Below are 9,389 nucleotides of genomic sequence, written 5' to 3'. Positions count from 1 at the left end.
GCACCCCAGAGCCCAGCTCGCACATCCGAGTCCGGCCCTGAGTGCCCCGCTCCGGCTTTCAGAGTCACGCTGAGTGCAACGCGGTCCCGTAATGCGCTGCGGGCGCGGCCTGAGTGCCCGGCCAGGCGCTTTCCAGGCAAAGCGCGCTGCACCCGCATCCGGGCAGCGCCATTAACGCGTGGCCGTGCAGGTGGGCACCCCGCAGCCTCTGCTTTGGGAGCTCGGCTGCGTCCTCCTGCTCGGACAGCCTGCAGGGGAAGGAAGTGGGCTGAAATCCCTCCTGCCCCTCTGCCCAGAGCCCAAACTGCATCCCGCACTGTGCAGACCTCGCGGCCACCCCGCAGCCCTCGCTGCAAGCCCAGCTTAGGAAGAACGGATAAAAGAAGCAACCTCCAGAGCAGCGTGCCGGCTGGAAGCTGCTCCGGGAGCCGCGTGCTCTGCTCCCCCCAGCACGGAGCCTCTCTCCCCCCATCCCAAACCGAAAGCGTAGCCCCACCCGCCCCCCACGTGCAGCAACGCGGTCAAACGAGCGCGGCGCCTTTAAGAGCCCCGTGGCGCCAATTCCGCCTCACGTGACCTGCTAGGGGGCGGCGCCGCAGTTCGTGTGAGTTCCCGCCAAACGCGGCGGGACCCCGCGCAGGGAATGGCGCAGCTCCGCCTCACCGATTTCTTCGGCCGCACCAAAGCCGCCGGCAGCCTCACCGCCAAGCACGGCGCCCGCGGTCTTAAGGCCGCCCTCCTCGCTCCCCCGGGGCCGCGGAACGATGATGCCCGCGCTCCCGCGTCGCCGCGCACCCCGACCCGCAGCGCTGCCCCGGCGGTGCCGCGGATGGCGGGCAGGAAACGGAGCCGCCGGGAGATGGAAGCGGAGACACCGGGCGGGGAGCGGGGCGGGAAGTCGGCGCGGAAGCGGCTGGAGCTGCCGCGGGATGCGGGGCCGGAGGTGGGCGCCGGGGGGCGGGCGTGGAAGCGGGGCGCGGTGCTGTGTGCGGTGTTTGATTTGGGGGCGATCCTTGGCGTTTAAGTGGAAGGGTCCCTGGTGTTTAATTTGGGGGGGGGGGGGGGGGTCGGTCCCACTGCTCGCTTTGGGTTCGCGGCATCGGGTCCTGCTGCTTGGATGGCGGAAGCTGACCCGGGAATGCCCGCACGCCTAGGAGCAGCTCCAGCTTTCACACCCTAATCCCATCTCCTGTGATCCACAGCCTGCCAGCCCCCCATCGCTGGGTCCCCTGGAGCCCCCCGTAGCCAGCAGGATGTGCGCCCCCAGCCCGGAGCGGGACAGCGGGAGCACAGCATGCCTGGAGCAGGTATGGCAACATGGCTTAGTGCCACGTCGGGGTCTCCACTTGATCTCTTTGTGCCTTCATCCTTTATTAACTGTCCCTGACCCCACAGGAGGAACTGGCCACGCTGCAGAGCCGTCTCCAGAGGATGAGGATGAAGCCCCCCGCCCAACTGCCCCCCATCCCCGCTGGGGTCGGCGCTGAGCTGCGGAGCCGCCTGCAGAGCCTGCAGAGCCTGGAGCTGCGGCTCCGTGCCAAGGCAGCAGGCAGTGGGACGGGGCAGCCTGGGGTCACCGGCACAGAGGCTCCGGTAGCAGCAGAGAATAGGTGAGAAACAGCTCCGAGGAGGAAAGTGGGGCATGGAGGGGTTGCTGCCACAGGGGAAATGGCCACGGTGCTGCTCTGCCCATGCGATGTTGCATTTCTGCTGAGAGTGGCAGCAGGGTCCCACAGATCAGCTCTGCTGTGGGCAAAGCCCTGAGCCTGGAGGGTTTGCCATTCCCAGAGCGCTGTGAGCCGGGACCAGTGTGGGGTGCTGGGATGGGAGGGAGCACATGGGTCCTGCATCCAGCCTGGGGTGCGTGCTGCTCCCATCTCAGTGACCCCTCTCCATTCCCAGCAGCGCACGGCTCCCCGCATACCAGCGCTTCCATGCCCTGGCACAGGACACACCACCAGGGCTGACGCTGCCCTATAAGTACAAAGTGCTGGCAGAGATGTTCCGCAGCGTGGACACCATTGCTGGGATGCTCTTCAACCGTGCTGAGACCATCACCTTCGCCAAAGTCAAGCAGGGTGTGCAGGACATGATGCGCAAGTGAGTCTGCAGCAGTGCTGGCGTGTGGCTGGGGCTGCTTCCCTCTGTCGGCCCTTTGGATTCCCCACCTCTCTGGTGCTGTTGCAGGCAGTTTGAGGAGCGGCACGTGGGGCAAATCAAGGCAGTGTATCCCAGCTCGTACCGCTTCCGCCAGGAGAAGAACATCCCCACCTACAGCAGCGGCGTGAAGAAGTCGGAGTATCAGCTGACACTGGAGCCGGTGCTGGGGGAAGGTACGCAGGGCTGGGACCTGCTGGGTCTGAAACAACCTGGGCGTGGGTCAGCCCTGCAGCTCTGCTGCTGTACCCTGAGGTCCTTGCTGTGACGCTGCAGTGATGTTCTCCTCTCTCCCTGCAGATGAGCAGCTGTGTGGCCGCCCTCACCTGTCAGCATCACGCCTGCTGGAGCGCAGGAAGGAGTTCCACCGCAGCCTGGTGAACATCGTCAAGCAGCACCACGCGGTGAGCCCCAGCCCTCTGCCAGGGAGCCAGGCTGTTCTCGCTCCCTGAAGGAGTGGGTGGGAGCACAGTAATGCGGCATGGAGAGCAAGGAATGCGTGGCTGCTGGGATTTCTCCCGGTTCTGGCTTTCCCCAATCCGGCTGCCACATTCTCACCCTGCTGCAGGCATTCCTGGCTGCACTGAGCCCTCCCATGGAGGTGCCGGAGGACAAGCTGACCCGCTGGCATCCCCGCTTCAATGTGGATGAGGTGCCTGACATCAGCCCAGCAGAGCTGCCACGGCCACCGCAGGAGGACAGGATCAGCACGGCACAGGAGGTGCTGAGTGCAGCTCGGGGCACAATGAGCACTAAGGTGAGCAGGGAGCACCCAGCCACTGCCCCATAGCAGCCATCCCGCTTTGTATGGGGAGGGGTGGGGAAGGGCTGCTCCCGTGTGGGCCAACTCGGTGCTGTAAGATGGGAGCACGTGCTGAACATCGGTGTGCACGAGGCTGGAGGAGCTGCCCCTGGGGGCAGAGGTGAGGTCGTGCCCCACACAGATGGGTCTGATGCACGTGTGGGGAGCGCTGGGCTGCTGCCGGGTGGCCCTGGTGGGGGTGGGGGGCAGCGGAGGGGAAACTTCTCCTTCCTCCCAGCTGTAACCCAACTCCTCCTCCGTCCACATGAGCAGATGGAAAAAGCTCTTGCCAACCTGGCCTTAAGAAGCGCTGAAGCCGGTGCGGAGGAACCGGCGCTTTCCAAAGCAGCATCCCCTGCCAGCACCTCCAGCGCTCTCAAAGGGGTGTCCCAGGAGCTGCTGGAGCGGGTGAGTAATTCCATCCTGGCCACGGCCCCGGGGAGGGGGCCCACCTGTGCCTGAGCCCCTCTCCTTGCTCCCCAGATCCGTGCTAAGGAGGCCCGGCGGCTGCAGGCACTGATGACACGGGCGGCAGGGCAGGAGGAGCGGCTGGCCATGCTGGGCCGACTGCCGGCCATGGCCCGCATCCTGCGTGGGGTCTTTGTGGCCGAGAAGAAGCCGGCGCTGCCCATGGAGCTGGCGTGTGTCCGTCTGGCTGACAGCTTCCCCACCCAGATGGCAGCAGGTAGGGGGGCAGTTGGGGCTGCGGGAGGCACGGCGCTGAGCTTTGCCAGGCTGGGAGCTGAGCTGTTGTCTGCATCCATCCCTGCAGGTGAGATGGAGAAGCACCTGCGGCTCCTGGCTGAGCAGCTGCCCGACTGGGTGACGATCCACGCCCTGCGCACCGACACCTACATCAAGCTGGACAAGAATGTGGACCTCAGCCTCGTCACCGAGAGGCTGGAGAAGGCAGCCAAGGAGGCAGAAGCCCTCTGAGCCCTGCTGGAGTCCGGGCTTCCCCCGTGCAGTTCTCTATTCTTCAAGCATAGTGAGCTTTGGCCGTGCTCTGCGAGCAAAGCGGGTGTTGATGGAGTTAGTTCTTCTGTTGGGTCCCTGCAGATTGCAGCTGCCTCTAAGGCTGAAAGCAGTCTGGGGTCGTGGGTTAGATCTGGAGCTTCCAGCCCCCTTTGTGCCATACCCTGGATGGGCACAGGGGCTTCTTCTGTTCGCTGAGGGCAAGGAGGAAGGAGGGAGAGAAGTTACAAAGCGCTGGTTTTGGTGTTTGGGTCTGGTTGTGTTTTTAAGGGAGGGAAGCACATCTCCAGCACTCGCTGGAAACGACGACAGGACTTGTCAAAACACATTTATATTAAATGTTTTAAATAGAGCTGAGTGGCGTTGTGAACCCAGCGCTTTTCCTCCCGCTGTCTGTGCTGCTCCATGGCAAAGGGCCCCGGCCGCTCACGCAGGGAAGGGCTGGGGCACAGTCCAAGTGCAGAAAGCCTCGTTGGAAAAAGTGAGCGTGGGCTCAGCAGAGCTGAATGCAGCTCTTGTCAGCGGGGCCGGCGTGGCTCTGGCACGGGGCAGAGGGGTGAGCGTGGGGAGGGGCTGCCCAACGTGGGGCCGTTCACCTGGCTTGGGTGAATCCTGCCTTCTGATGGAAGGAGGGGGGCACTGAGGCGCTGCGTGCAGGGCTGAGCTGGAGGGAACTTCCACTCTGAAGGCAGTGTGAGCCCAGCAGGGCTTGGACCCAGCACACAGGACATCTCTCCTTGCTCCCCCAGGCTGAGCACAGCAGCTGTGTGCCTCCCCAGGGAGCTCGCCCAGCTCCCGTTCACTGCTCTCACACACACACACACACACACACACACCTCCTCCTGCCTGGAAGTAGCAGCTCCGAAGTGCCGCTGTGAGTCATGGCATCAAGTGAAAGCACCGTCCCCAGGTTCCCTGATGTCACCCCTTGGCTGCACGCACAGCCAGCCCTGGCAGCAGCGAGGCCAGCGCTCGCCTCCGCACAGCGCAGCTGCTTTCCACAGCTCCGTGGGGTGGAACTCACTTTTCCCCCTCTCTACATCACAGCGGGGGCCTGCGAGCAGCGCCAAGTGTGTGTGTGCTCAGCCCTGGGATCCCAGCACCCAGGGGAAGCTTCCCTGTGCAGTGGCTTTTTAGGGAACGGTGATAGAAGTGGGCACAACGAGGGCTGTGAGCGGGGCAGGCCATCCCCTGTGCTCTGTGGTGGGAAGGTGCTCCTCCAGCACTGAGATTCACGCTGCCCACGTGCTCCCCTCCGACCTGTGGGATGGAGATACCTGGATGTGGTCGCTGCTGCCTCCTGGATGGTTTTGGGGTGGCAATGGGGGGCTCAGGCTGCAGCCCCCAGCGCTGCCACGAGGGTCATTAACAGCTCCTGCTACTGCAAGAAGAGCACTGAGACAGGTTAGAAAAAATAGAAAAATACATGCATGTTTATTGTAGCAGTGAGTTCAGCCCCTGCTAAGATAGGGAGGTGGGATAACCCAGGGCTGGCCTGAACCCTGCTCAGACCAGGAGGCACAGCAGCACTGCGCCCATCTGAGCTCCTCAGGACCTGCTTGGAGCTCTCCCTCAGGCAGAGGGACCTGTGGCCCCGTGGAGCACCCTGCCCTGCTTTGGTAGCCTAGAACGCAACACCTGTAAACTGGCATCATGGTCTCCTCCTCCCCAAAGAGCTGAACTCAAAACCAAAATATCTGTGCGCTAAGCATGCTTTGATCTGTGCCTCGGCAAATGAACAGCACTGCAGCTTCCACAGCTTCTTGTGCAGGAGTCAGTGCAGCAGGTCCCCCTGCACACCCCATCGTGACACCAAGCCAGAGTCACCGCCTGCAACCCCAGAGGTGCTGCAGCAGCCAGCAGCCTCAGTCGTACTGCAGCAGGGAGTGGAAGGGAATGGGCTCCAGCTTGGCTGCTCCCCCCAAGGCCTTCAGCTCAATGACCACCAGGCACTCCAGGATGTCAGCCTTCAGCCTCGCCAGCAGCTCGCAGGCTGCACGCATCGTACCTGCACGCAGAGAGAGCTTCAGCACAGAGATCCCTGCTCGAGGAGCAGCAGCAAGCAAAGCACGCAGCAGGGAACTCCATGACAGCATGAGGTGTAGCTGCTGCAGCCACTGACACGCAACAACCATTGCTGCTGCCACCTCACACACTGCAGGATGTTACATGGTGGTGGTTTCCATACACGATGTTCTCAAGGTTCCCCCGTGGAGGAAACAAGGGTGACCCCCCCCTACACCCCAGCACCCGCTTCTCTCACCTCCAGTTGCAAGCAAGTCATCCACCACGACCACTTTTTGTCCTGCTTCCACAGCATCGCTCTGGATTTCGAGTTCAGCCTGCAGGGTGGAAAGAGCATCTTCACTGCAGCCCTGCCTTGCAGAGGAACACCTCCTAACCTGCAAACCCTCAGAGCCCACGCACAGCCTGCTGACCCCTTCCCCCACTGGGCATCACCTTGCCGTACTCCAGGGCGTATGAGATGGACTCGGTGGGGCCGGGGAGTTTCCCTTTCTTTCGGATCAGCACGAAGCCAACTCCCAGTCTCTGAGCCAGGGGGGGGCCGATGAGGAAGCCACGGGAGTCCAGACCTGAGGGGGCAAGCAGCAAGAGCACCCAGAAAAGCCATTTGGGATCGACACCCCGTGTTCATCCTCCCAAGTGCAAGAGCAACGTGCCCTTACGGCGATCCCCAAGGGTTAAATGCATACCTGTGCCCACCCCAACATGTCAGTGCAGTCCCACAACTCATCAGTGACCCCCACCCCCCAGCAGAAACCCCTCTGGGTTTCCCCTCAAGCTCTCCTGTACAGAGCTGAGCTCGGCTGAGCCCCAGTTATCATTGTGGCCACGCAGCCAAGGACTTTGCACAGCAGGTTATCAGCAGGCACTTGGAGATTTTGTCCAGACTGAGCTCAGGCCTATCACCCAGCCCCAGCAGTTCCCTTCCCAGCGCTTTCATTCTCAGCCTCTTTAATGCTGAAATGCATTATCACTGCTACGGCTGTTTCAGTTGGCTTGAAAAAAGCTGCATGGGAAGACAAACATGCTGGAACAGGGGCTCCCTGCCACGGGGCTGCCCAGGCACAGCACACCAGGCTGCAGTGCTCACCAAAAGCCTCTTTTTTAACAATGGAATTACAGAATTGGCACTGGTTGGCATCTGCCCCATCCCAAACCAGTATTTCAGGAAAGGAGAGTTCTGGGTTAAGGGCAACACCATGCTGCTGTTACTGTACAGTACAGGCCAGCAGACAATGTCCAAGGGCTATGGTATTTCCTGTCCCATTAGCAAGGTGTCTGCCCACACTGAGCACCTGGGAGCACACAGCACCCTGCAGCAGCCTCGGAGCTGAACACCCACCTGCAATGACATCGATTTTGGGGAACGAGGCCCTCAGGTGATCTTCCAAAAGATCAATCAAAGCCTTGAAAGCTACAGGATCCTTCAACAGGGGGCTGATGTCGCTGCAAACAGAGGGAGAGCAGTTAGCAAGCAACCAAGGGGTGCAGGTGATGCTGCTACTACACCCAGGGGGCACAGCTAGAGAAGCCCCTGCCCCATCTCCATCTCTGCTCCATCTCCATCCCTTGCTCCCTGCCCCATCCCCAAATCCATCTGCATTCCTCAGCCCCATTCCCATCCCCTGCTTCATTCCCAGCTCCTTGGCCCCATCCCTACCCCCATACCCCATCCCCTGCTCCATCTCCAGCCCAGTCCCCCGCCTCATTCCCATCCTCTGCCCCTTGGTTCCATTCTCATCCCCATATCCCATCCCCCGCTCCATCCCTAGCTCCATCTCCATTCCCCCAGCCCCATTCCCATCCACTGCTCCATCCCCCATCCCCTGCCCAGTCCCCAATCTTCCTCCTCCACTCCCATCTCCACCCTAATTCCCCCGCCCCATTCCCACCCCCTCCTTCATTCCCAGTTCCTCGGCTCCATCCCCACTCCCACTCCCATCCCCATCCCAACCCCCAGCTCCTCGGCTCCATCCTCGGCCCCATCTCCCCCGTTCCAAACCCGCACCGGAACAGCACTCCAGGCACGGGGAAGTCGGGGAAGGACCGCACGCGGTCCCGCACCGCCCGCAGCCGCTCCTGGCTCATGGCGCTCCGCGCACCGACTGCGCAACCGCGGCCGGACGGCACCCGGCGGGCGGAGCTTCCGCTACTGCCGTGCGCGGAGCCCCGAGCTCCGGAGCGCCTTCCCCAGCCCTGGGCACGAAGCTTTCGGTCCACGGAGCTCCAGCACCGCAAGGCGCGATGCCCCGGCCTGCTCTGCTCAACGATGCCTCGTTGCGCTGCTCTGGTTGCGCTCCCTGCAGCGCGCGGAGCTCCGCTTGGAAGAGAGGCGCCGTGCCCAGGGGAACGTTTCCACCCCTTTCACCCCTCCCAGTTCCTCGCACCGATAACGTGCTCGTAAGGACTACGTGATTTCCTGCTTTTTGTCTCTCATCGACTCCTGTGAAGCTGTGCAATCGTACCTTGCGTTTATTAGAGCCGTTTGGGTTACGATCAGAGCAGATGGACGCAGCAGAGCGCCCTGGGTCCTGGGCCAGCTGAGCACCAGCGGCCTGATCTGCTGGTTGGTGACCCTGCACGTAGCAGGGGGTTGAAACCCAGGCCATTCTGCGGTTCTGGTTGGCGAGGCAGTCATGGTGCTCCTGCACAGCCCTCAGTTCCACCTCCTGCTGTGGGAATTGCCATTTGCCCATGCGAAATCCATCGCGGGCAGGAGATGTGCTGCCGAATGATTACAGATCTCCTTTTCCATTAGCAGATCTGACCTGGATCTGCACCAAATGCACCCAGGTACAGCTGCCCACTGAAAGCAAAGGCAGCTCTAGCGTGCAAAACCCCCAGCTGAGCCTGGTGCCTGCCTGTGATAGGGAATGCAGCAGCCTGGCTGCGGACACAAAGCTGCCCCCGCACCTCCAGCTGTCAGATGGGGCTCTTGCACAGCGAGGGTTCTGCCCACATCCCACACCCCCCACGCTGTTGCATTTCCAGCTCTCGATGCACAGCCTCTAGGAGGCTGCAGGCTGAATCCTCCACTGCTCCACCTCCTTCCTTCTCCATCCATAGGGTCTCTTTGGCCCTCTGGTTGAAGGCACCTGTGTGCTGGATGGCTGGGGCGAGCTGAAGGTCAGCTCAGAGGTTGCTCCATTCCTAGCCAGGCTCCTTTGCCAGGGCAGCCCACACAGGAGCTCAGCGTGCCTCCTTCCACAACCGTTCCCTCGCAGAGTAACATTTTCCCTGAAGTCAGATTATCTCCTTGGCACCAGAAAAATCCTAACAGCTGTTCCAGCGAAGCAAACACAGCTGTGGCACGCGGCCACGCGCTGGAACAGGCGCCGCGCTGCACCCGTGCTCCCGCAGAACAACTGGAAGGGTTTTGCTCTTTTGTCATCCCACCAACGACAATCCCAGATGTGAGCCGTTCCGGCAG

The 9,389-nt window shown here is 62.0% G+C and overlaps 2 protein-coding genes across 3 annotated transcripts; one reads left to right on the top strand and one right to left on the bottom strand.

Moving 5' to 3' along the window:
• The first annotated feature begins 594 nt into the window (after positions 1-594).
• Positions 595-5,227, top strand: CDT1 (chromatin licensing and DNA replication factor 1). 2 transcript variants are annotated; one of them, XM_048958804.1, is made up of 10 exons: positions 595-943; positions 1,203-1,307; positions 1,396-1,610; positions 1,906-2,100; positions 2,188-2,333; positions 2,458-2,561; positions 2,726-2,914; positions 3,233-3,367; positions 3,443-3,644; positions 3,732-5,227. In XM_048958804.1, exons 1-10 carry the CDS (start codon positions 644-646, stop codon positions 3,893-3,895), a joined length of 1,755 nt encoding a protein of 584 aa, XP_048814761.1. In that variant the 5' UTR covers positions 595-643; the 3' UTR covers positions 3,896-5,227. The 2 variants fall into 2 exon arrangements, with proteins under 2 accessions (XP_048814761.1, XP_048814760.1); XM_048958803.1 differs by having other exon boundaries at positions 1,903-2,100.
• A 117-nt stretch (positions 5,228-5,344) lies between these two features.
• On the bottom strand, positions 5,345-8,238 carry APRT (adenine phosphoribosyltransferase). The gene is made up of 5 exons (XM_048958812.1): positions 7,968-8,238; positions 7,302-7,405; positions 6,395-6,528; positions 6,198-6,276; positions 5,345-5,942 (listed from the first exon to the last, which is right to left on the bottom strand). Exons 1-5 carry the CDS (start codon positions 8,045-8,047, stop codon positions 5,800-5,802), a joined length of 540 nt encoding a protein of 179 aa, XP_048814769.1. The 5' UTR covers positions 8,048-8,238; the 3' UTR covers positions 5,345-5,799.
• Between the last annotated feature and the right edge of the window lie 1,151 nt (positions 8,239-9,389).

Source organism: Lagopus muta, chromosome 12 (assembly GCF_023343835.1).
Source record: "Lagopus muta isolate bLagMut1 chromosome 12, bLagMut1 primary, whole genome shotgun sequence".
Lineage (NCBI taxonomy): Eukaryota > Metazoa > Chordata > Aves > Galliformes > Phasianidae > Lagopus > Lagopus muta.
The sequence above is the reverse complement of the archived record's forward strand: the minus strand, read 5'-3'. Positions and strand labels throughout refer to the sequence as shown.

Excerpts from the sequence above, each read along its gene's own strand:
- CDT1 (XM_048958803.1), top strand. The coding sequence starts at position 644 with ATGGCGCAGCTCCGCCTCACCGATTTCTTCGGCCGCACCAAAGCCGCC. Across the intron at positions 2,101-2,187 it reads GTGCAGGACATGATGCGCAA|GCAGTTTGAGGAGCGGCACG; the intron begins GTGAGTCTGCAG and ends GTGCTGTTGCAG. Across the intron at positions 2,334-2,457 it reads GGAGCCGGTGCTGGGGGAAG|ATGAGCAGCTGTGTGGCCGC; the intron begins GTACGCAGGGCT and ends CTCTCCCTGCAG.
- APRT (XM_048958812.1), bottom strand. The coding sequence starts at position 8,047 with ATGAGCCAGGAGCGGCTGCGGGCGGTGCGGGACCGCGTGCGGTCCTTC. Across the intron at positions 6,277-6,394 it reads ACGCCCTGGAGTACGGCAAG|GCTGAACTCGAAATCCAGAG; the intron begins GTGATGCCCAGT and ends TCCACCCTGCAG. Across the intron at positions 5,943-6,197 it reads TGACTTGCTTGCAACTGGAG|GTACGATGCGTGCAGCCTGC; the intron begins GTGAGAGAAGCG and ends CTCTGCGTGCAG.